Below are 24,652 nucleotides of genomic sequence, written 5' to 3' on the forward strand. Positions count from 1 at the left end.
TTCTGAAAAAGCAGGAAATGTCAACACTAGTGAAATTTGAATATATTAAAGAATTATTATTTTCAATGGTGATAATGGTATTGTGGATTTATTTTTCTACAAGTCCTCAACTTTTAGATATTCTAATGGAGACATTTATAAATTAAACGATAAAATGAGTTTTGCTTCAAAATAATACTTGATGCCACAGAACCTGCGACCACGCCTGTAACAACAGCACAATAACTTTGATACTGAGGGTTTACCACTCACAAGCTTGACTGACCCTTCTCCGCCATGTCAGGGGAAAGCTGAGAGGCTCCTCCGCCACAATCCCACGAGCGGGTCAGCTCCCTGGTGGTGACGGGATTCCTGTTCCTCTCCCCTCAGTCTCTTCCCGCCCATTACTCTGAGAACCAATCACCGAGCTTGGCTTAGCACCTCAGACCAATCAGCGATCCCCGCTAGGCCCTCCCCTCCCCCACACCCTTGTGTGCCGGCCGACGCCATGTTTCAAGGGCAGCGGGGTTGGTTCTGCGGCAGCGTCGGCGAGGAACTGAGGCAGTTCTGGGGTAGGCAGCTGGGTGGAAGGGGCGGGTGAGGTGGTGGGCAGAGCACCCCTCTTCTCTATGGTGCTTTGGTGCCAGGATACTTGCTAGGCTCACCTTGTGCTCTTGCCTCCGCAGTGGACGAAGGGGGCTCCATCAGTGACCCAAGGGCTGCCGACTTCTTGTTCAGCTGTGATGCCTCCCACCCAGACACGCTGAGGTACCTGAAGGCCACCGGGCAGTGCCTCTTCGGTCCTGATGAGCCAGGAGTTGGAGATGGAAGTCGCGGTGCCCTGAGAAATATTGATGATAGGAATAGACTGGAAAGGAGCAAGTTTTCAGCCCTAGATGGGGGATGGGGGGGGCAGGGAGAGGGTATGTAAATAACTTCTCGCCACAACCGTGTGGCCTCCCACCTGGTCTGCGAGGCTTCCCGGGTTCCAGCCTTGTGATTCTAGCTGTCTGCCCCGCAACTCTGTGTGGTGCCCTGAAGGCCCATCACATCCAGTGTGTTTCAGCCAAACCTCCTGATTGCCCCTTCACACCTGCACCAGGTCCTGTGTTCTCAAACTTAAAACTACTAGTTTCTTGTGAATAAACAACTCCACTCCCGTTAATCAGTCGGTGGCCAAACACCAGGGGACGTGTTCCGTGTACGCCTGTGAATGTTCCTCCTACTCGCCGCTATCTTCCTACACACCCTCATTATCGCTCGCCCGGCTCTAACAGTGGCTTTCTGAGAGGTTACTCTGCCTCCAATGTGCCCACCCGCGATCCCCCTTCACACTGCTGTCCCATTTATGATTACAAGCCAGAGGTGTAATCACCACCCTGGCTGCCCCCTCCCCACTCCCTTAATTCCCCAGTGGCTTGAGTACCTATAGATAATTATCCCTGCTTCCTCTCACTTTTTCTTTCTTATGAAAGGTTGAATACATTCTTGTTAATTTTATAACCTAAAATATTTCCTTTCTTTCTCCTAGAATATATCAGAGCCTTGATTACATAGAAGACAATGCTACAGTTTTTCACGCCCACTATCTCTCTGCAGTCGCTAATGCTGAAATAAAAAACTCGGTGACTTTAGGTCATTTCATTCTTCCCCCTGAGTGCTTGCAAAAAGGTTAGCAAAGATCATTTATCCAATCTCTGTTAGCGGAATCCAGCTAGTTCTCCCAACTTTACTGATCTTTGTTCTCAATAAGAGATTTTTGTGTTTCATATCATTTAATATAAGTGGAAAAGCATGAGCTTGGGATCAGATTACCTTGAGTATATAGTCTGGCTTTGTTTGTTTATTGCTTATTCACACATTCACTAAACTACTGTGTCAGGTTTCAACCAAGGTGGTGGTGAGTCAGTGGTGAATAAGACAAAAAGCAGATCTTGCCCTCACAGTGCTCACTGGCTAGGATCCAATACTTACTAGTTTTGTAAACTTTAGCAAGTTGTTTTGAGGATAAAATATATCAAGTAGTCTGACATGTGAGCATTTAATAAATGTTTGCTAGTTTTGAATCTCTTCATTATTATAATGAAATTTTAAGATTCATTGTGATAATGAACCCATATACTTATTTGTATTGTTCTTTATACATTGGGGCATGTGTGTGGCTCAATAAGTTAAGTAGCTAACTCTTGATTTTGGCACAGGTCATGATCTCAGGGTTGTGAGATCAAGCCGAGTCAAGTTCTGGCCTGAGCCTGGAGCCAGTTTAAGATTTCCTCTCCCAGGGACAGCTTGGGTGGCTCAGTAGTTTAGTGCTTGCCTTTGGCCCAGGGTGTGATCCTGGAGACCTGCATCAGGCCCCCTGCATGGAGCCTGCTTCTCCCTCTGCCTGTGTCTCTCATGAATGAATAAATAAAATTAAAAAAAAAGGAAATATTTCCTCTCCCTCTCCCACCCTTCCCTCTCTCTCAAAAAAAAAAAAAAAAAAAAAAAAAGTACTTTCCCATTAACTTTTTTAATTATTTCAGCAACCCTATAAGATAAAGGGCAAGTGAATAAACTGCTTCTGAGATTGGTTCTTTTAGTTTTCCCTCCTTAAAATACGATTTCCCTGACTTTTGTGGCCTATTTTTAAATATCTCATTTTAGGTCTTACATTATTACCCAATTAATGATACATGTGTGTCTATCCTTAGAAAGACAGACTGAAGCTAGAACAGATTCCCAGTGAGTAGGCTATTTAAAACAAAAAAACAAAAAGAGTTTGAAAAAGATTTCTATAGGAGAGCTTTAGAAACTCCAAAGATTGGATTCCTTCCACAATTGATGTCCTGGTAAGAGCTAGTTATAACAATAAATTGTTCTAAATGACTATACAAATAAATTAAGGATTGGGGATTGGATAGGAGAACTGCTTTATTAAAAAAACTGTGCCAATCAGTGAATACCCACTTTTAAAGAGCTTATATTATAGAATGACTATCTGCTCTAATATTAAGTTATTACTTCTGTCTTTGAATTTAGCATCTTATATTAAAATGTATTTAAATTTAAAAAAATCTGTTTTGAGGCTCCTGGGTGACTCTGTTGGTTAAGCATCCAACTCTTGATTTTTTATTCATTGTCATACTCAGGTCATGATCTCAGAGTCATGAGATCAAGCGCCACATGGGGCTCGATGCTCAGCACAGAGTCGGCCTGAGATCTTTTCCTTCTGCCCCCCAAGCTCCCACTTGTATGCATTCTCTCTCATATAAATAATGGGGAGCCTGGGTGGTACAATTGGTTAAGAATCCAACTCTTGGTTTTGGTTCAGATCATGATCTCAGGGTGGTGAGATAGAGTCCAGCATGGGGGGCTCCATGCTCAGTGCAGAGTCTGTTTAAGACCCTCCCTTTCTCTCCCCCTCTGTCCCTCCCCCAATCCCTGCATGTGTTCCCTCTCTCTAAAATAAATAAATAAAAAAATTTAAAAATCTGTTTTAAATGAAATGATGCTCCTTTTTAAGAATAAAAAGTATACATTATTATCTACCTAGACCAGTATTGTCTAGTAGAAGGGTGAAATGCAAATGTGAACCAATGCTAATTTAAAATTTTCTAGTATAAATAAGAAATCAATGAATAAAAATAAGATTTTTATTTATAAACAAAAAATAGATTAATTTATTTACTTTTAGAGAGAGTGCAAGTGAGAGGAGGGACAGAGGCAGAGGGAGAGGGAGAGAATCTCAAGCAGACTTCCCACTCTGTCTCATGACCCTGAGATCATGACCTGAGCCCAAAATAAAAAATCAAATGCTTAACTGATTGAGCCACCCAGGTGCCCCTAGGTAAATTAATTTTAAGAATATATTTTATTTAACCAGGTATAACTAAAATATTATCCTTTGAATATATAACTAACATAAAAATTATCAAGATATTTACATTCCTTTTTTGATGCTAAATCTTTGAAATACGGTGTTTATTTTATACTCAAAACATCTCACTTTGGACTAGCCACATTTCAATATGACGCCAATATGTAGCTGCTCCAGTGGCTACTATAGTGGACCGCATAGGTCTAGAGGAATGTTACCTTTTTGTCTTCAATTGGGCTACAATGGAAGCTTTTGAGATCATTAAAGAATGACATAGTACTTTAACATGCTGAGCATTGTTAGAATTCCTATACTATTATGCCCACTTCCACTCTTCTTTTACCAACCGTTAAATTCTTGAGGACCTCTAGTGTACAAATTTAGCAAGTTTACACCTTTTGTTTTGACTGGACAATTGTCTTCTTTATTAACGGTTGGCCTAAAGACACAGACATCTAATGAAGGCATATATTCCAGCAGAAAAAGTTTACAACAATGATTCTCATGATGCTATGGGATCATCTGGGGAGGCTGTTAAAAATGCAATTCCTGAGCTCCTCCTCAATCATCTGATTCAATAAGAATCTGCATTTTAAATCAGTATCTTAGGTGAGTTTGATGAAAGTGGAATAACAGCGACCTAGAAATTTCAGTCTTCAAGTAAACTTCAGAAAACTCTACAAAATTACTTAAAAAATAGTATTGAATTTGTTTTTCTTACCACAGAAATAAGAAGAAAACTTGGTAATTTTATTTGGGAACAAGACCAACATTTTCAGATAGAAAAGGTAAGAGTAAATTAAAGTACTTGGTTAGAATATATAGTTGCAAAAAAATTTTAAAGCAATGTAATCTTAAAAATGTTTACTTGTGACATGCTGACATCAATGATCCAGGTTATGGAATTTAAAGGACATGCTTTTAGAGAACATTATCTAGTCTATTACTATTTTCACACTAGTACACTGATAATGTTGAGATATTTTTATACGAATAAAATTATTCATGTAAAAAACTTGAAAACCTATCATTAACTGGAGAAGTAATAGGTGCACAGAATTTACCAGTTTTTTATTGCCAGCATAGATTCTGATTTACTAATTCCTATGTTGTGTCATTTGTTAAATGTTTTGAATAACACCCCTCAATAAAAGTGTACAATATTGAAAACTGTTTTATAGCTTTTACTATTCTGCCTCAAACTTGTTAGTACTTTTGACTTACTTCAAAATCTTTACACAGTAGCCAATTTGGGATAATTTGAGTGCCAAAAAGAATGATAGTAATGAATTATAGTACATTAAATTTAAAAGAATCCATGATTCAGTAGTGCTACTCTGAAAGCGTAAAGAAAGAAAAAAAAAGAACAGAAGGAGGGAGAGGAGGTAAGAAGAGGAAAGAAAGGAAGGCAGGAAGGAGGGTTGGAAGGAAGGAAAGATGAAATTTAAGAAAAAAAATTTAAATTTAAATTTAAGGGAAAATTTCCTTATAAAATAGCAACTAATAAATATAGAAAAGATGGTAGAATGCAAAGCCCTAATTTACCACCCCTAATAAAATAATTGATTTAGGCAGGATCATTAGTGGATGTTAAACCCATGATCTTAAATTATCACCCCTTAGATTACTTATTAGTTACAAAGATAAAGGATGTGCCTTCCCAGTAGAGATATCTGGCAGACACCACATAACCAACTGGTCAAATTTAGCATCACCGAAATTGGAATAACCTCTCATTATGTTCAGCTTGATATGATATATTAAAGGTACACAATGTTATTTATATGGCGTTCTTGTTCAAAATGCTTAACCTAATTAACCTTAATTTAATTATGAGTAAACAGACAATTCCAGAATGTGAGACATATCACAAAACAGCTATCTAGCTTAGTCTCTTTAAAACAATGTCATAAAAAACAAAACAAAAAGGCAGAAATACTGTTCTAGATCAAGAGACATAACAAGCAAATGTGATGTATAAACCTTGATTGGATTCTGGATGTTTTCTTTTCTTTCTTTTTTTCTGGATTCTGGATGTTTTCTAAATAAAAAGTAAAAAGACATTTTGAGAACAATTGGGAAAATATAAATGTGCACTATTAGGTGATATTGAATTAATGTTAATTTTCTTAATTGTAATGGCGGTATTGTAAAGATGAAAGAATGCTTTTTAAGGAAAATGCAGGGGTGCCTAGGTGACTCAGTCCATTAAACATCTGCCTTCAGCTCAGCTCAAGATCCCAGGGTCCTGGAATTGAGCCCCACATCAGCCTCCCTGCTCAGCAGAGAGCCTGCTTCTCCCTCTCCCTCTGCTGCTCCCCCTGCTTGTGCTCTCTCTGTCAAAAAAAAAAAAAATAAGATCTTTTTTAAAAATTAAAAAGATAAAATGCAACCTAAAGATTAAGGAGTAAGATGTCATGATATCTGCAAATCTTTTCAAATGGTCCAGCAAAAATAAAAAATGAGAGAAGGCATGCAGAGTGATTAAAAAATGTTAACACGTTATGAGTCTAGGTGAAAAGTGTATAGTACTTACTGTATTATTCTCTGACAATTCAGAGTTTGAAAATTTTCGAAGTAAACACTTAGGAAGAAAATCTTTATATGCCTAAAGCCAAGCAATTACACAGTTTGTATTCCTTTCATTAGTTTGTTTTTTCTTCCCAAGTTTTCATCATCTGAAAATCATAGTTATTTAAGTATCTTTGGCTATGTTATAGTAAGGGCCAAAATATCTAATCCTTGGCTTGTCATAGTGTTTTCACTATGGTGTAGAATAGTTGTTATTTGACAATAATTATTCAGTATGCTAGAACTTCAAAGCTAAAAAAGCTCCTTAAAGCTCATTAATTTAATTATTCAGTTTTAGAAATGAGAACTGAGGTAAAGAAAAGGTAAACACCTGTTTTAGTTTATATACTAGACATCAGCAAAATGGAACCAAATTTTCTCAGCTCCAACCCGATCCAGTATTTTTTCTATGAAAAAATTAGTAGAACATGTCTGTAGTGGTGACTAACTCTAGAAATTATATGATTTTGTGATAAATGATTTTGTTAGTTCTTTCAAAATATTGATTAATATTAGCCAATTACAATAATGTAACCATAGAATAGATAACTAGAAAGTACTTCTTTGAATGGTAACAGCAAGGATAAATCTGGAAAGTAATTTGGGGGAGCATTAATATTGTTTGGAGTGGATTTGTGATTTAAACAGAAATTTTCTAATGGTGTATTAAGTAATTATAATTATGTGACAGGTGCCAATATCTGAGTCACTTTCACATAATCTTTTTGAAAAGCTTAATACACATTTAGTTCTTTCATAACTCTATAGCTATATATTCCATTTTAATTTTGAAGTGGAAATATAATTTGTTCAGCTTACTTAATATTTTTGATTTGTAACTCAACAGAAGCCTAGGAATTTTCAAGTCGAAGATTTTAAGAAAGTTTAAATTAATAACTTTTTGTTTCCTTTTATTTTATTTATTTATTTATTTATTGTTTCTTTTAAAAACTAAAAAGTACTATGGCCACATTAGGGAAAATTTCAAAAATTGAAAAGAGAATAAAATTAGTCAAAATTTTACAATCTAATACAACCACAGTTGATATTTTAAAAATACATAGTCTTCATTACATAGCCCTAAAAACAAATAGTATAATTGTGTGTGTGTGCAAAATTTTTCAAGTTTTTGCCACCAAACTAGATTGAGTGGACCTAAGTGTCTAAATATTTTTATGACTCTTGATATATATTGCCAATTTACTTTTTTTGCTTTTAAAAAAAACATTTGATTAGATCATTGATGTGCTGACTTTTAAAAATGTGATTTTTTTTTTCTTTTTGCTATCCACAGCATTATGAAGTAACACCAAATGAAATAAAAGCCCTTAGGGAAAACAGTGAACTAGAAACAGATCGCAAAAAAGAATTATCCAAAAGGTATTGAATTCATATACTTTATTGATATTCAATTTAATGTAGGCATCTTTGAGCACCGACTGTGTTTATCTCATTTAATTTTCATGGTCTTCTTACACTATTAATATTATCATTATCACCATTGCCACTTTATAGCAAAAAAGATCTAGGATTAGGTACATTAATTTGCCCAAAGTTATACAAACTTTTATTATTTTTTTTTAATTTTTCTTTATTTATGATAGTCACACAGTGAGAGAGAGAGAGAGAGAGAGAGGCAGAGACATAGGCAGAGGGAGAAGCAGGCTCCATGCACCGGGAGCCCGACGTGGGATTCGATCCCGGGTCGCCAGGATCGCGCCCTGGGCCAAAGGCAGGCGCCAAACCGCTGCGCCACCCAGGGATCCCCAAACTTTTATTATTTTTTAAAAATATTTTATTTCAGAGAGAAAGAGAGAGAGCATGAGTAGGGGGAGGAACAGAGGGTGATGGAGAGGGAAAAAGCAGACTCTTCACTGAGCAGGGAGTCCGATGCAGGGCTCTATCCCAGAATTCTGGGATCATGACCTGAACTAAAGGCAGGTGCTTAACCAACTCAGCCACCCAGGTGCCCCAACTTTTATTATTAGGTGTGGATAAGTTGGATTTAACTTGGTCAGTCTAATTCCAGAGCCAACCAGTATGCTAGACTATCCTTGCACAAAAGAAACAAGAATTTATTTATTATTTATGTTACATTATTTTTTAAATAAGAAAATATATGAAATATTAGCAGTAATTTTATTAGGATTGGAAGTTCTAAGTGATTTCCTCTTCTCTTTTCCAAATTGTTTGTAATGTGGTTCTTTTGGTTTAAGAAATGAAATTTAAAAAGACACACTCATGGACTTACCATTATGTTAGAAACAATCTATGAGAGGCCCCCTTTGTTTCAGCCTTATTCATAATCTAGTCCTTATTCCATATTTTCCAGTTCCATGGTTTTCAAATGCTCGTAGGGAGTACTGGCTATTCGAAGGTCTGGTATTTTGCTGCTGAAATAAAAATGATCAAATAGTAGCTATCTCTCTTCAATATTAAAATTAATGGATTTACTTTATATAGTTTTTTCAATTTTAAGTTTTTCTTCCAGTTTGTACCAACTATTTGGTTTGTTATAATTTGAAGTTAGTTGTTACCTAATTTACACAAAGTTGTGTATTTAAGTAAGTTTAGTAAACTATTGTTTCATGGTCCTGTGACTTCTAGATATTCTCCTACTTAAGTTTGAGAATTCATTTTTTAAAGATTTTATTTATTTATTCATGAGAGACACACACAGAGAGAAGCAGAGCCATAGGCAGAGGGAGAGGCAGCCTCCATGCAGGAAGCTGGATGTGGGACTCGATCCCAGGACCATGTCCCGAGCCAAAGGCATACACTCAATTGCTGAACTACCCAGGTGTCCCGAGAATTCATATTTCAAGTCTTGGGATCTCTATCTCTAGCACTCCTTTGAACTTACTTGTTACACTTTGTTGAGATAAGATAAATAGAGGAAAAAAATAAGAATAGAGGAGGTAAGACCGTGAAGATATTCTGAAGGGATTAATAGAGGAAAGGATAATTATCCTAAGTGATCTTGTAAGAGAAGGCTGGGAAATAGAAAATAAAAAGTAACTCTCAGTAATTCACTTGACTAGGAAAGATATTAGATACATAAGTTCTTTAACTCATGGTTGCCTGTAAAACATGGAAGCCATAAAGGAAAAAGATTGAGAAGTATAACTACCAAAAATGTGGCAATAAAAATACCATGAACTAGGTCAAAAGAAAAATATTCACTTGGAAAAACATCTGACAAAAACTAGTTTAAGATACAAAGGGGGCTTACAAATCTGAAGAAAATATGTCCAATAACAATAGCAATAACAATAGACAAAGGATATGAATGGATACCTTAGGTAGGTATCTAATCTAGAGCCTTTTCTTTATGGAACCACCAGAGGGTGCAGTGTGAACATAGATAAAATATACTTTGTCCTTACTCAGGAAGCATTTTTGTTGGTGTACTACTGGTGATATTGAACAGTAAGTGATGAACTAGTTATTAAACACTTGCTGAATATAAGACACTTGCAAGCTTATCAGTTCATTTGATTCTTGTAACCTTATAAGATAGATAAATATTATTAGACCCATCTCACAATTGAGGAAAAGAGTTCAGAGAGCTAATTGTCACCCAACATTGCTTAAGCTGAATTTGAAGCTAAGTTTAGCTGATCCAGAATCCAAACTCTTAATCACTATACTATTTTTGCTTCTCAGTATGTTCCCCAAATCTTATAAAAATTGCAAGAACTTACTCTACTATAAACCTAATGCATATAATTTTTCAAAATAGAAAATAAAGAAAATTTTTAATAAGCAACCCTGCCACTTAGAGATAACCACCACCAACATTAGGACATTTCTTCCTAGTTTTATACAAATAAGTCTTGCTTTAATTTTGCATTTTTCTTTGAATACTAATGGCTTTGAACTTTTTTGAATTTTTTAGCGTTTTATATTTCTTTTCTGTGGTTTGTTTTTATCCTTTATTCCCCCCACCCACCCACTTCTTTTTTAGTTTTTTTTATTTATTTATGATAGTCACAGAGAGATAGAGAGAGAGGCAGAGACACAGGCAGAGGGAGAAGCAGGCTCCATGCACCGGGAGCCCGACGTGGGATTCGATCCCGGGTCTCCAGGATCGTGCCCTGGGCCAAAGGCAGGCGCCAAACCGCTGCGCCACCCAGGGATCCCTATGCTTTATTCCCCCCACCCACCCACTTCTTAAAAAAGATTTTATTTATTTGACTGAGAGAGAGCACACAAGTAGGGGGAGTGGCAGGCAGAGGGAGAGGGAGAAGCAGGCCCACCACAGAGCAGGGAGCCTGATGTGGGAGCCAATCCCAGGACCCTGGGGGATCAGGGATCATGACCTGAGCCAAAAGCAGATGTTTAATGGACTGAGCCACCCAGGTGACCTGCTTTCTCCCTATTTTATTGGAAGCCTTATTGTTTTTCTTATCAACTTGTCTGGCATCTTTATATAGTAGCTATATTATCCTTTTGCCAATTTGCCACATTGTATTCACAATTTGTTGTCTGGCATATACTTTTTTAGAGATATAAGTTTTAAATTTTCCATCATTAATCACTTTTCCTTTATAATTTCTTCTACCGCTTTTATGTTCAGAGAAATTATTTCCCATTCAGAGATCAAATTAGTTTTAAACTCTGCAGATATTTATTTTGATGTATGGTAATAGGTGAAGATCTAAATTGATTTTGTTTTGCAAATAAGAGATTTCCACTGGTTTTTTGAATAATTATTTCAAACTGATGTGTAATTTTCCTTTGTCGTACATTGTTTTTGTGTATATGAAGATCTATTTTTAGGCTATTTGTTTTATTCCATTAATCTGTGGATCTATTTCTGTATCAATACAATATTCTTTTAAGTTATATAACTTCATTTATGTATTTTAATAACTACAAGGGAAGTCCCAGTCTTATTACTCTCCTTTTAAAAAATATTTTCCCTAGGTCTTCATGCCTACATGTTACTTTCCTATTTTCAAATTTTAATTATGAAAACCCAACATGTACAAAAAAGGATACTATGAAAATACTGGTCCCTAGTAAGTCAATTTCCCTCCTAGAAGCAACCAATATTATCAGTTTCCTTGCCTTTTTTCACTCAATAATTTACCTTGGAGATCATTCCATATTATTACATAAAGAGTTTTTCATGTTTTTATCTATATAGTGTTCTACTATATGGATGTACCATAACTTACTTAACTAGTTGCTTATTTTAATGGACTTTTAATTAATTTCTAATTTGCTATTAAAAACAGTGCTTCAGGGGAACCTGGGGTGGCTCAGTCGGTTAAGTGTCTGCCTTCTGCTGGGGTCATGATCTTGGGGTTCTGGGATAGAGCACCTCTTCGGGCTCCCTCCTCAGTGGGGCAAAGAGTCTGCTTCTCCCTTTGCCCCTTCCCCTGGCTCATTCTCTCTCTCTTGCTTGCTCTCTCTCAAATAAATAAATGGATCTTAAAAAAAAAAAAAAAAAAAAAAAAAGCAGTGCCTCAGTGAATGATTATCTTATGTCATTTTGTATGTATGGGAGTATCTGTAGAGTAATTCTTAGGAGATCGAAAGGCATGTAGATTTGTATCCTTAATAGGTCTTACCAAATTGCCCTCCATACAGTTTAAATCAATTTACGCTCCTACTGGTTATGTATAAATGTGCCTTTTCTAGCTATGGTAACCAAACATTCAGGTTTGCTTAGAAATGTCCTGGTTTTAATCCTGAAAAGCCCCATGGCCTGAGAAATCCCTCAATCTGGGGTAAACTGGAATGGTTAGTCATTTTGTTTCCCCTATGCCTTCTCTAACACAGAGTACTTATCATATATTTTGGTCCTTGCCAATCTGATAGGTATAAAATGGTATCTCATTCTAGTTTTGTTTGAATTACTATTATTATGAATGAGGTTGAGTTGTCTTCAGATGTTTGAGAACCACTTATATCTCTTTTTCTGTGAATGTTTGTTCGTATCCTTTGCATATTTTTCTATTGAGTTTTGCTTTTTTATTTTTTGATAAGAACTCTACATTTTAAGAGAGTTACTTCATTTGAAATAAATTACAATTAATTTTTAGCCTGTTGTCTTTTGACTTTAAAAAATGTTGGGTTTTGTCATGCAAATATGTTTTCCTGTATGCATTCATGCTTATTAACATTTTCTTTGATGGTTCTCTGGTTTTATGTTGTACTTAGGGAAGTCTTCCTACTCTTAAGATTATTATCATTTTTTGCTATGGTTTCTTCTTAATGATTTCTTTTTTTTTTTTCAATTTAAATCTGTGACACATTTGGAATATATTTTGGTGTAAGGTGGGAACCTACTTTTTTTCTTTTTTCCTCCAGATAGCTAATTACTTGTGGCTATTGACCCTCACCACCACCTTAAAATGCCACCTTTATCATAGGTTAGATCCCTGTAAGTATTTGGGTCTATTTCTGCATTTTATATTTTTATATTCCATTCATTTGTCATGCAACAGCACCATTCTGTTTTAGTTATTTATAATAGGACTTAATATCTGGTGCTAGGTTTTCTTCTTTAGTCTTTTTCAAATTTTCTTAGCTATTCTTTCTAGTTTATTTTTCTGTCTGAATTTTAGAGCCATCTTGTTCATATGTTTTTTAAAAATTACTGTTATTTCTGGTAACATTACAAGAAATTTATAGATTAACTTAGGGAGACTATCTCTGATATTGAATCTTCCCATCTGAGAAACTGTATTTTTCCCCCACTTGTTCAAATTTTCTTTTGTGGCCCTTAAGGAACATTTTTCATATTTTCTTCATATGAATCACATTTGTCTTTTAAGATTATTGCTAGGTATTTTTTTTCATTCTATTATAAGTTTGATCTGCCTCCTATTAGATCCTCTAACATGTTGTTCAAGTAAATTTTAGAATTATTTTTTTCTTAACCTCTAAAATCCCTATTGGGAATTGTGTTAAAATTGAGAAGAATTGATGACTTTATAATTTTCAATATTCCAATCCAGGAGAATATCTTTTATATTTTGTTTTAATTTTCCTTTTCTATATCTCAGTAAAATTTCTTATTTTTCTACATATAGAATCACAAATTTCTTGTTATAGTTATTTCTAGATTTTTATGAATTTTGTTGCTGTTATAGATTGAATCATTTTTATTTTATTTTATTTTTTATTAGTTATTGCTGTTATATAGGAAATTTATTGATTTGGGGATATTTGTTTTATAACTACCCACTTGGAATCTTTAAGATTCTAGAAACATTTCAGTGATTCTCTTGGCTTTTCAGAGTGTACATCATATCATTTGTTAATATGAAAGATTGTTTCTTCCTTTTTACTAGTTATCTCTTTTTCATTTCTTTCTTTACCCTCCCCCATCTCATTGCTTAGCCAGAAATTTCAGAGCCATAATAGATAATAATAATGGTTTATCTTTTTTTAGTCCTTGACTCTTCTGGGAACACTATTTTGCTTATTTGAAGGATCTTACCCTAACTGAGCTACAGTTTCTTTTATAAGAGTTCAGATCAGGGCAGCCTAGGTGGCTCAGTGGTTTAGCACTGACTTCAGCCGAGGGCCTGATCCTGGAGACCTGGGATCAAGTCCCACATCAGGTTCCCTGCATGGAGCTTGCTTTGCCCTCTGCCTGTGTCTCTGCCTCTCTCTCTCTCTCTGTGTCTCTCATGAATAAATAAATAAAATCTTAAAAAAAGAAAAAGTTCAGATGAAATCTAACTTTTAGATAAATTAAAAAAAAGTTCAGATGAAATCTAACTTTTAGATAAATTAAAAATAAAGCTTTTACTATCACTAAATGTAATTTTAGATTTTTTTAAGGAAAATAAATTAAGGATGACCCCAACTTTTAATTATTGAGACTTTTATTTTCATGCAATTGTATTATCTTTTTTTTTAAGATTTTATTTATTTATTCATGAGAGACACACAGAGAGAGAGAGAGAGGCAGAGACACAGGCAGAGGGAGAAGCAGGCTCTATGCAGGGAGCCCGATGTGGGACTCGATCCCTGGTCTCCAGGATCACACCCCTAACGCAACACTAAACCACTGCACCACTGGGGCTGCCCACAATTGTATTATCTATTGGTTATATGTAGTCTAAATATAATAAACATTGTTATTTGGCACAGAAAACAGAATACTTTAGTTGAAAACTACTTAGCTCTTAAAAGTTAGAATATAAATAATTATACACAACCACACTCAGAATAATTTAACCGTTTTTCTTTTTAACTCAGAAGTCACTTCAGAATTTTAGTATATTGCATGATTTTCCCAGATTTCACTCTTTATTTATTTTAAAGTTTTGAAGTACTAGTTAACAGAGTTCCAATTATTAAACACTGAGTAACAAAAAATGCTGTGATTATTTTAAATAAAGCCCACTGTACCTTCTTTTGGCATATTTAAGATTACATATGTATATTTTTAATCTAATTATAAAGTGTTATTATAATTTTTAAGATTTTATTTCTTCATGTGAGACAGAGAGAGAGAGGCAGAGACATAGGCAGAAGGAGAACCAGGCTCCCCACAAGGAGCCCGATGTGGGACTCGATCCTGGATCGTGGGATCAGGACCTGAGCCAACGCTCAACCTCTGAGCCATCCAGGTGTCCTTAATTATAAAGTATTATTGAATTATTATGCTTTTAAGAATATTGAGGAAGACCTAGGCTTCTACATACACAAAAAATATGTTTTATGAAGTGGCCAAGAAAACTGAAAATATCTGTATAGGAACTAGTATTACTTAGAAGCATAAAAGAAGTTCACACTGAATGTTTTCATCCAATAAGACTGAAGTCTGCTCAAGTGCAAACAGCTTACTATATATATTGCCTGGAATAATTTCTCAGGAAAAAACAAGTATAAATATGACTTTCTGTATGCTTCATTTTATAGCACAGAAAAACATTTTATAAGGACTCCAGTTACAGAAAAGCAGATGTACTTCCCTCTTCAGAATTATCCAGTAAACAACATGGTAACAGGTAATTTAAAATAAAATTTAGAGAACACCCAAGTAGGGAAGAAACAAAAGAATATCTTGTACAATAATGCAGTTGTCCTAGACTAGCAAGTAGAGACCACTCAGTTATAGATGCTAAAAGAGGAGATATCATTTGCATTAAATAAATCTGCTGAATTGACCCAGAGTTAGGTCCTATATTTTCTGTTAAAAAGCTGGTCTGTTGGTAGTGTGAATACACATTCCTGTTTACACAAGACAGTTCTGGTTTATGTCTGTTGTCCTAGCATCAGTAATCTCCATACCCAACATTGGGCTCAAACTCAGTTTTTTACTCTCAGGTGTCCCAATTTGAGAGACAAATTACATGGACAACTCTAATCATAGTTTCCTTTGAGAATCTGATGAATTAGACCCCTTTCCCTAGGATACACACACACACACACACAAACATAACACACCAACTTTACTATAATTAAAGAGATTCACAGGTGTCCATGGACTCCATATTTAGCTTTTCTAGTGCCTGACATAAAGAAAAGACAGCTTACTAAGGCTGACATGAGAGGATGGAACCAAGGGAACCAGGTGAAAAGTGGCCACTGGGATTTAGATAATGGTGAGTGAGGTGGATATTTAGATACTTTGATCTGGGTAATATTCAGTAGGGTCATTTTTAAAATAGAAGTTTTATTTATTTATTTTAAAAATATTTTATTTATTCATGAGACACACACACACAGAGAGAGAGAGAGAGAGAGAGAGAGAGAGAGAGGCAGAGAGAGGCAGAGACACAGACAGAGGGAGAAACAGGCTCCATGCAGGGAGCCCGATGTGGGACTTGATCCTGGGACTCCAGGATCACACCCTGGGCCAAAGACATGCACCAAACTTCTGAGCCACCCAGGGATCCTAAAATATAAGTTTAAAAAAATTCTGTTTAAAACACAGCAACTTGAAAAGTATAGGTTTTTGAAATTTCATTTTAAAAATCATTTTAGAGTGCATTCTTTTTATCAGTGTGAAAACTCTTACAGTTAGTCCACAAATTCCTAGATGCCTTCTCTCATAGTACTATTCCTTCTTACCATTTGGTCTAGCCATTTGTTTGTTTGTTTTTTAAGATTTTATTTATTCATAGACACAGAGAGAGGCAGAGACACAGGCAGAGGGAGAGGGAGATGGAGATGCAGGCTCCATGCAGGAAGTCCGATATGGGACTCCATCCTGGTTCTCCAGGATCACACCCCAGGCTGCAGGCAGTGCCAAACCTCTGCGCCACCGGGGCTGCCCTGGCCATTTGTTTTATTACTTTTTTCTTCTGTTCATAGTCTTTAGAAAAGCACTTTAAAAAAACTTTTAATATGTGGTTTGAGGATGAGTCTTGGAGACATCAAAGAAAACTGTTACCCAGCTTGGACAACAAAGTCAGTTCTGGGGCTTAGGAAAAATCATGGGCTGTAGAGGGCAATGAACTAAGTAGAAGTACTTAAGTTCTAATATTGGGAGCAGCAGTTGTACCCTGACTTATCTCTTAGGCCTAAACATTCAGATAAAATGGAGGTATCTGGGAATCCCTGGGTGGCTTAGTGGTTTGGCGCCTGCCTTTGGGCCCCTTTGGCCCATTTGGACTTACCAAATGTTTGATAACTTATTTAAAAAATCAATGATAAATAATAAAATCAGCCATGTAAAAAGAAAAATGCTTGGATTTGGACATGTAACAATGCTGCTGTGTTTCCATGTTGTCTGACTATTCAAAAGACAAGACAATGTTGTATTAAGAACAAACTAAAAAAGAACTATAAAAATAATCATTAGAATTTTTAAAGTAAAATTTCAACCTCTGATAATCTTTTGTTAATTTTATTGATAGAACCATAGTAAAATTTCCTGGTATTTTTATTTGCTTGATTATTTTCTTTCTTTTTTTTTTTTATTTTTATTTTTTATTTATTTATGATAGTCACAGAGAGAGAGAGAGAGAGAGAGAGAGGCAGAGATATAGGCAGAGGGAGAAGCAGGCTCCATGCACCGGGAGCCCGACGTGGGATTCGATCCGGGGTCTCCAGGATCGCACCCTGGGCCAAAGGCAGGCGCTAAACCACTGCGCCACCCAGGGATCCCAGATTATTTTCTTTCTTTATATTTCTACATGAAAATTTTATTTTATTGTTTTAAAGTTTATTTATTTATTTATTTTAAGTGATCTCCATACCCAACATTGGGTTCCAACTCATGACCCTGAGATCAAGAGTCACATGCTCTTCTGACTCAGCCAGCCAGGTGCCCCTACATTAAAATTTTAAATAACATTTTCTTAGAAGAAAGTTTTAATCTTTAGAGATGATTTTCGGCTATAATTTTGCGTGGAACGACAAGTACTTCCTTTTTTTTTTTTTTTATCATGCCCATCTGCTTATACAGGAAGGAATAACTTCTTGTTGGAATATAGTGATTGACAGTTCTAATTTAGGCAGTGGTAGCAATTTCTGTGACTATAACTTGACTGTCTCTCAAAATGGGTTGGGTTCAGCTTAATGAATATAAATCTCATAAAACTAATTAGATTTTAGGTGCAGAAAATACAAGTTGGAAATATGCCCTAGGACCTGAGGCCCTAAGTTGTGACAACCAAAAATATCTTCAGATAGTGCCAAATGTCCCATAAAATATCAAGGGATTTGTGTGTGTGTGTGTTTTGCTTTTGACTAGAATTAAATTCTTTTTTTTTTTTTTTAAGATTCTATTTATTATTCATTAGAGACACACAGAGAGAGGGAGAGACATTGGTAGAGGGAGAAGCAGGCTTCCCAGGACCTCTGAATCATGCCCTGCACTGAAGGCAGACACTCAATCACTGAGCCACTCAGGCATCCTTGGAATTAAATTCTTTTAGTCTGATATCACTAGTTATCACCCATGATAATAAGTTCTGATTGATAGCTACATGTGTGATTAATTTTTTGAAATTAATAACTATAAATTATCTTGCAGGCAAAATTTTTTTTTTTTTATGATAGTCACAGAGAGAGAGAGAGGGGCAGAGACATAGGCAGAGGGAGAAGCAGGCTCCATGCACCGGGAGCCCGACGTGGGATTCAATCACAGGTCTCCAGGACTGCGCCCTGGGCCAAAGGCAGGCACCAAACCGCTGTGCCACCCAGGGATCCCCAGGCAAAAATTTTCAAACCAAAAAGTTCTAATAATTAAAAACTTAGGAACCTATCATGGATACTGTATTAGTTATCTATTACTGTGTAACAAACTGCTCTAAAAGCAGCTTGAAACAATGAACATTTATTACTTGATAGTTTTTGAGGGCCAGGAATCCAGGAGCATCTTGGTTAGATACTTCTGTCTCAAAGTCTCTCATAATGTTGCAATCAAGTTGTCAGCAAGCCTGCAGTTACTCCAAGGCACAACTGGAACTGGAATAACCATTTCAAAGCTCACTCATGTGGTTGTTGGCAAGCCTTGGGTCCTTGCTGATTTTTGGCCAAAGGCCAAACTCCTCACCAAGTGGGCCTCTCCATAAGGCTGTTCACACGTGGCAGCTTGCTTTCCTTAGAGTGAGAAATGCAAGAGGGAAAAAGAGCATACCCAAAACAGAAGCCACGGTCTTTTTTATATCCTATTCTTAGAAGTGGGATACAGTCACTTCAGCCACTTGCCATCAGTCAACTAGGCCAACCCAAGTACAGTCTCCTTCCAGAGATTACACAAATTAGTGAATACCAAGAGATAAGAATCATTTAGGACCATATGAGAGGCTAATTACCACAGACACATGTGGAATCCTCCACCAAGAACATTTTCCTGAGGCACCTGGGTGGCTCAGTGATTGAGTGTCTGCCTTTGGTTCAGGTCGTGATCCCAGGGTCCTGGGATTGAGTCCTGCATCAGGTTCCCCACAGTTTTTGTTTAAAGATTTAAACAAAATCTTAAAAAAAATAAAAATAAAAAAAATAAACACTACCTCCATCAACATGTGGTACATAAGCATATTGCTTAATTGCCTCTAATATAAAGTGACAGCTAATAAATTAACTATGAATCCAATAATATAACACTGATTAGTGTTTTTAAAGATATTTTAATCATTATCATTCACTTCAGAAAATCTCTTGAAGCACTATTACTATACTCCATATGGCTCATGATCTTTGCCTAATGACAAGGTTTCTGTGTAAAATAAACTAGTACAGAAAAATATTAACATTTAGTTAATTGCACATATACACTGTGTGAAGTTTCTGAAGATATATGTGAGGATAGGAATTTTAAAAATAATTATTACATTAATAAAAATATTCCTGTAATTATAAGAAAGATAGTACATTTATGCATCAGAAATGGATTATTCTAGCAGCTTTGAAGTAGTTAGGACTTCAGGCTGCAGTCAACTGACACTTGATTTAAACTAGCTTAAACAAAAGGGAGTCCATTAGAAAAATCGCCACATCAACCAAACTGTGAGGAAGACAGACGTATCGGCCTCAGAAGTAACTAGGACTCATGGCTATCTCTCACTGATACCCAGTTTTTCTCTGCATGTTAATTTCTTTTTTTTTTTTTATAAGATTTTGTTTATTTATTCATGAGAGGCATACACACACACAGAGAGAGACAGAGACAGAGGCAGAGGGAGAAGCAGGCTCCATGCAGGGAGCCCGCTGCGGGACTCGATCCAGAGGCTCCAGGATCAGGCCCTGGGCTGAAGGCGGCGCTAAAACGCTGAGCCACCCTGGCCGCCCCCTGCATGTTATTTTCATTTTATTTTTCTCTCTTGAAGCAAGTTGGCTTTCTTTACATGGTAGGAAACATGGACCCCCATGACTCCCAAGTTTTAGATCTTAGAGCTATGGTCACCTGAATGATAATGATTTGACTGGCTGCATTATATATATAAAAAGCTAGAGAAAGAGCTGTGATTAGCCCAACTCAAATCGTTCCCAAAGCAACTGTTGGGGGCGAGGAGCAAGTTCATGTAGAAAATGACTATTTCTATATAAATCAGATGAATTGGAGGGAAGAAAAGAGAGTTCCGAGGAAAGATGTTCATTTTTTATTTTTTTTTTATTTTTTTTTTTAATTTTGATTTATGATAGTCACAGAGAGAGAGAGAGAGAGAGAGGCAGAGACACAGGCAGAGGGAGAAGCAGGCTCCATGCACCAGGAGCCCGACATGGGATTCGATCCCGGGTCTCCAGGATCGCGCCCTGGGCCAAAGGCAGGCGCCAAACCGCTGTGCCACCCAGGGATCCCTGTTCATTTTTTAAAATTATTTTAAATATTGTATTTATTTATTCATGAAAGATACAGAGAGAGAGAGGCAGAGACAGAGGCAGAGGGAGAAGCAGGCTTCATGTGGTCCTGATGCAGGACTTGATCCTGGGACTCCAGGATCATGCCCTGAACATGAAGGCAGATGCTCAACCGCTGAGCCACTCAGGCATCCCCAGAGTTAGTGTTCTAAAATCAATAACCTTTGAGATTTATCAGAATTTTTCTCATAGTATTTACTTTTAAATTAGTTTCAGTTTTTTTTTTTTTTTTTAGTTTCAGTTTTAATATAAACTACAAACATATTACACATAAAATATAATCATTCACATAAGCGCTTGCTATCAAGGTAATATTGCTTAAAGTCATTGATTCCTTAAGCTCTCTAGATTCTAGGTGTTCTTTTTGATACTCTTATCAATTTCAGATTATTAACAACATCAAAATTACTCATATCTATAACCTTTGTTGATTAAGCAGTAATACTGATTTTCCCTAGCTTTTTTTTTTTTTTTTTTTTTAGATTTTATTTACTTGTTAGAGAGAGAGAGAGAGAGAGAGAGAGGGACAGCAAGGACCTCAGTAGTCAAAGTGGATAATCAAATATTTGTGTTTTAAAAGGAGGGAGAAGGGGTTCCTGAGTGGCTCAGTTGGCTAAGGGTCCAATTCTTGGTGTCAGCTCAGGTCATGATCTCAGAACAGGCTCTGCACTCAGCTTGGAATCTGCTGGAGATTGTCTCCCTCTCCTTATCTCTCTGCTTCTCCCCTGCTTTATACACTCTTTCTCTCTAAAATAAATAAATAAACCCTTTAAAATAAATAAATAAAAGGAGGTAGAAGGTTGCAGGGAGTGGGGAGTTGGAAAGGAAAGTGTTTATGGAAGATTTTCTCACTGGTATTATTTCTTCTTTTTACTTATTTCTAAAAATATTCTTTAGAAATCTTAAACACACTGAAAAACAGTATGATAGTATGATAGGATTTCAAATATAAATATATATTTTTATTTTGTAGGTTATATATCAATTGATGCCATGAAGAAATTCCTTGGGGAGCTACATGACTTTATTCCTGGAAGCTCAGGATATTTGGCATACCATGTTCAAAACGAAATTAACATGTCTGCTATAAAAAACAAATTGAAGAGAAAATGTTAAATTGTGTTTATATCTAGGCATTTATTTTTTATAAAATATTACTAAAGATGTGCATAATTTTAGATTCTCTCCTTTCATACAGGGGGAGGGGGATATAAGGGAGAGTTCCGTTTCTTTCTCAAAATGTATCTTTAGGTAATTCAGAATCATTCTGGCTCCATGATTTGACATTTCGGCTGGATTTTTTCCCCACCTTATAAGACTATGTACACAGATTCTGATTACACAGTTGTTATGGAGTAACTGTAATTGAAACACTTCATAAGAAGTCTCAGTCTCTCTCTCTGTCAGATGCTCTTTTGGCTTTAACATTCTATTATATATGTTTTTCTAGGTTCAATGTTGTAAATGCTAAGTTTTATGATTCTGATCATCTTATTTTGATTTTAAAAAATTAGAATGTTATCGTTGAGTTCTGAATTATTGATTCTGACTTGAAAAATATGGAGTAAAACATTTTAATGATTCAGTCTTCATGTGTGGACAGTTCCTGAAAGCATGTACCAGAAGTGATTTAATGTAACAAGCACTTTATCAACTGAAATGAGCCCTCAAATCACCTTAGAATCACAGTGCTCGAAAGAACCTTAGAGAACAATGAGGAAATGAAGGCCTTGAGAGGGTGTTTTGCCTAGGGTGACTAATTGGAAGCCAAATCAGGAAATAACATTATGAAATGTATGAGTGATGTTTGCAAATATAGTTTAATTTAGGGGTCAGAAGGGCTATGGGAAATAGGAAAGACAGAGGAGAACCAGAACACTAAAGAAAAAAGAACTTTAGGGCAGATTTATGAGCCCCAGTGAAATATATAAAACCTACAGTGAAATAATATTTATACATGGCATGAAGGTTTTTAGGATCTATAAGAGAATCAATCCACAAAGAATAAATTAGTAACTCACCCAGTGCAGAAACTACCTCATCATCCCAAACAAACTGGCAGATACTTACCAAAAATCTGTGAGAGGAGAATTTGTGCATGATATATCTTTTATATAATTTTTGTGAAGCTATCATTTTTTTTTTAAAGATTTTATGTATTCATTCATGAGAGACACAGAGAGAGAGGCAGAGCAAGAAGCAGGCCCTCGCAGGGAGCCCCATGCGGGACTCCATCCCCTGATCCATGGACCCCAGGATCTCGCCTTCAGCAGAAGGCAAACACTTAACCGCTGAGCCACCCAGGTGTCCCAAGGCTATCATTTTAAAAACTACTTTCTCCTAGGAAGTTTAGAATACCAGCTGTAGAATTATCTAAAGAAAATGCAGTTTTTTGGAACTTGGGTGGCTCAGTCCATTAAGCGTCTGCCTTCGGTTCAGGTCATGATCTCAGAGTCCTGGGATCAAGTCCCACATTGGGCTTCCTGCTTAGTAGGAGTCTGCTTCTCCCTCACTGCCTGCCGCTTGTGCTCTCTTTCTGTGTCAAATAATAAAATATTTTTTAAAATACACTTTTTAAAAATGTATGTGATCCCTGGCTTTTCTTCCATGACTCAAATTTCATAATGCAACATTAGAACAGTCTCAGCATCATCATTTAAAGGTTCTATTTCCCCATACAGTGACTTTTCCTTATTTGTACTTGTAAATTAAAAAAACCCAACTAAACGTTAATGACCTTTTCCTGAAACATATTAAATATTACCTCCTTTGAGTGAATAGAAGGACACTTTAAATCATTTTATTTATTTAATTATTTATAAAAGATTTTATTTATTCATAAGAAGGAGAGAGAGAGAGCACACAAAGAGCACGAGTGGGGCGAAGGGGGACAGAGGAAGAGGGAGAAGCAGCCCTCTTCCCCAGGAGCAGGGAGCCTGATACAGGGCTTAATCCCAGGACCCCAAGATCATGATCTGAACTGAAAGCAGATGCTTAACCAGCTGAGCTGCCAAGGCATTCATCTTAAGTCACACTGCATCAATTTAATGGAATAGCCATTTTTTCCTTTTAACAGCTTTATTTATAATCTCATACCATACAATTCACCAATTTAAATGGTATAATTCAATGGTTTTTAGTATCATGACAGAGTTGTGCAACTACCACCAAAATCTGATTTAGAACATTTTCACCACCCTAAAAAGAAACTCCTTACCCACTAGTAGTCATTGCCTATGCCCTCTCACCCCTGCCTCAGCCCTAGGCAACTACTCATCTACTTTCTGTCTCCATAGATTTGCCATTCTGGACACATTATATTCATGGAATCATAAAACACTCTCTTTTGTGACAGGCTTCTTTGACTTAGCATAACATATTCTAGAGTTCATCCGTGTTATATCATGTACCAGTATTTCATTTCTTTTTATTGCCAATAGTATTCCATTGTTTGGATAATACTACATTTTATTTATCTATTCATTAATTGATTAACATTTAAATTGTTTCTGCTTTTTGACTATTATGAATAATGGTGTTATGAACATTTTGTGTATAAGTTTTTGTGTGAATATGTGTTTCCCTTTCTCTTTGGTATGTAAAAGTGGAATTGCTTGATCACATGGTAACTATGTTTAACATTTTGAAGACTGCCAAGCTGCTTTCCAAAGTGGCTGCATCATTTATCCACCAGCAATGTATGAGGGTTTCAAATTGTCCACATCCTCACCAACACTTATTATCTGGTTTGTTGTTGTTTTTTCAATATAGCCATCCTAGTGTGTGTGACATATCTCATTGTGCTTTTGATTTGCATTTCTCTGATGGCTAATGACGTTGAACATTTTTTCACATGCTTATGTCTATTTTTATAACTTCTTTGGAGGAATGTCTAATTGTCAGAGGAAGTCATCAAGAGGATGTGACTACTGATTGACCTGCAACATGGACCCAGGCAAT

At 36.2% G+C, this 24,652-nt stretch overlaps 1 protein-coding gene across 1 annotated transcript; it reads left to right on the top strand.

Annotated features, from left to right (window-relative positions):
* On the top strand, positions 1 to 24,237 carry TERB2 (telomere repeat binding bouquet formation protein 2). The gene is made up of 7 exons (XM_025998368.2): positions 1 to 551; positions 666 to 747; positions 1,511 to 1,650; positions 4,565 to 4,626; positions 7,704 to 7,789; positions 15,299 to 15,387; positions 21,666 to 24,237. Exons 1-7 carry the CDS (start codon positions 488 to 490, stop codon positions 21,806 to 21,808), a joined length of 666 nt encoding a protein of 221 aa, XP_025854153.1. The 5' UTR covers positions 1 to 487; the 3' UTR covers positions 21,809 to 24,237.
* The last annotated feature ends 415 nt before the right edge of the window (positions 24,238 to 24,652 follow it).

The sequence above is a fragment of the Vulpes vulpes genome, chromosome 15, assembly GCF_048418805.1.
Source record: "Vulpes vulpes isolate BD-2025 chromosome 15, VulVul3, whole genome shotgun sequence".
Classification (NCBI taxonomy): Eukaryota; Metazoa; Chordata; class Mammalia; order Carnivora; family Canidae; genus Vulpes; species Vulpes vulpes.

Coding starts and splice junctions, on each gene's coding strand:
- TERB2 (XM_025998368.2), top strand. CDS start 488: ATGTTTCAAGGGCAGCGGGGTTGGTTCTGCGGCAGCGTCGGCGAGGAA. Junction 748..1,510: donor TCCCACCCAGACACGCTGAG/GTACCTGAAGGC, acceptor TCTTTCTCCTAG/AATATATCAGAGCCTTGATT. Junction 1,651..4,564: donor CCCTGAGTGCTTGCAAAAAG/GTTAGCAAAGAT, acceptor TTCTTACCACAG/AAATAAGAAGAAAACTTGGT.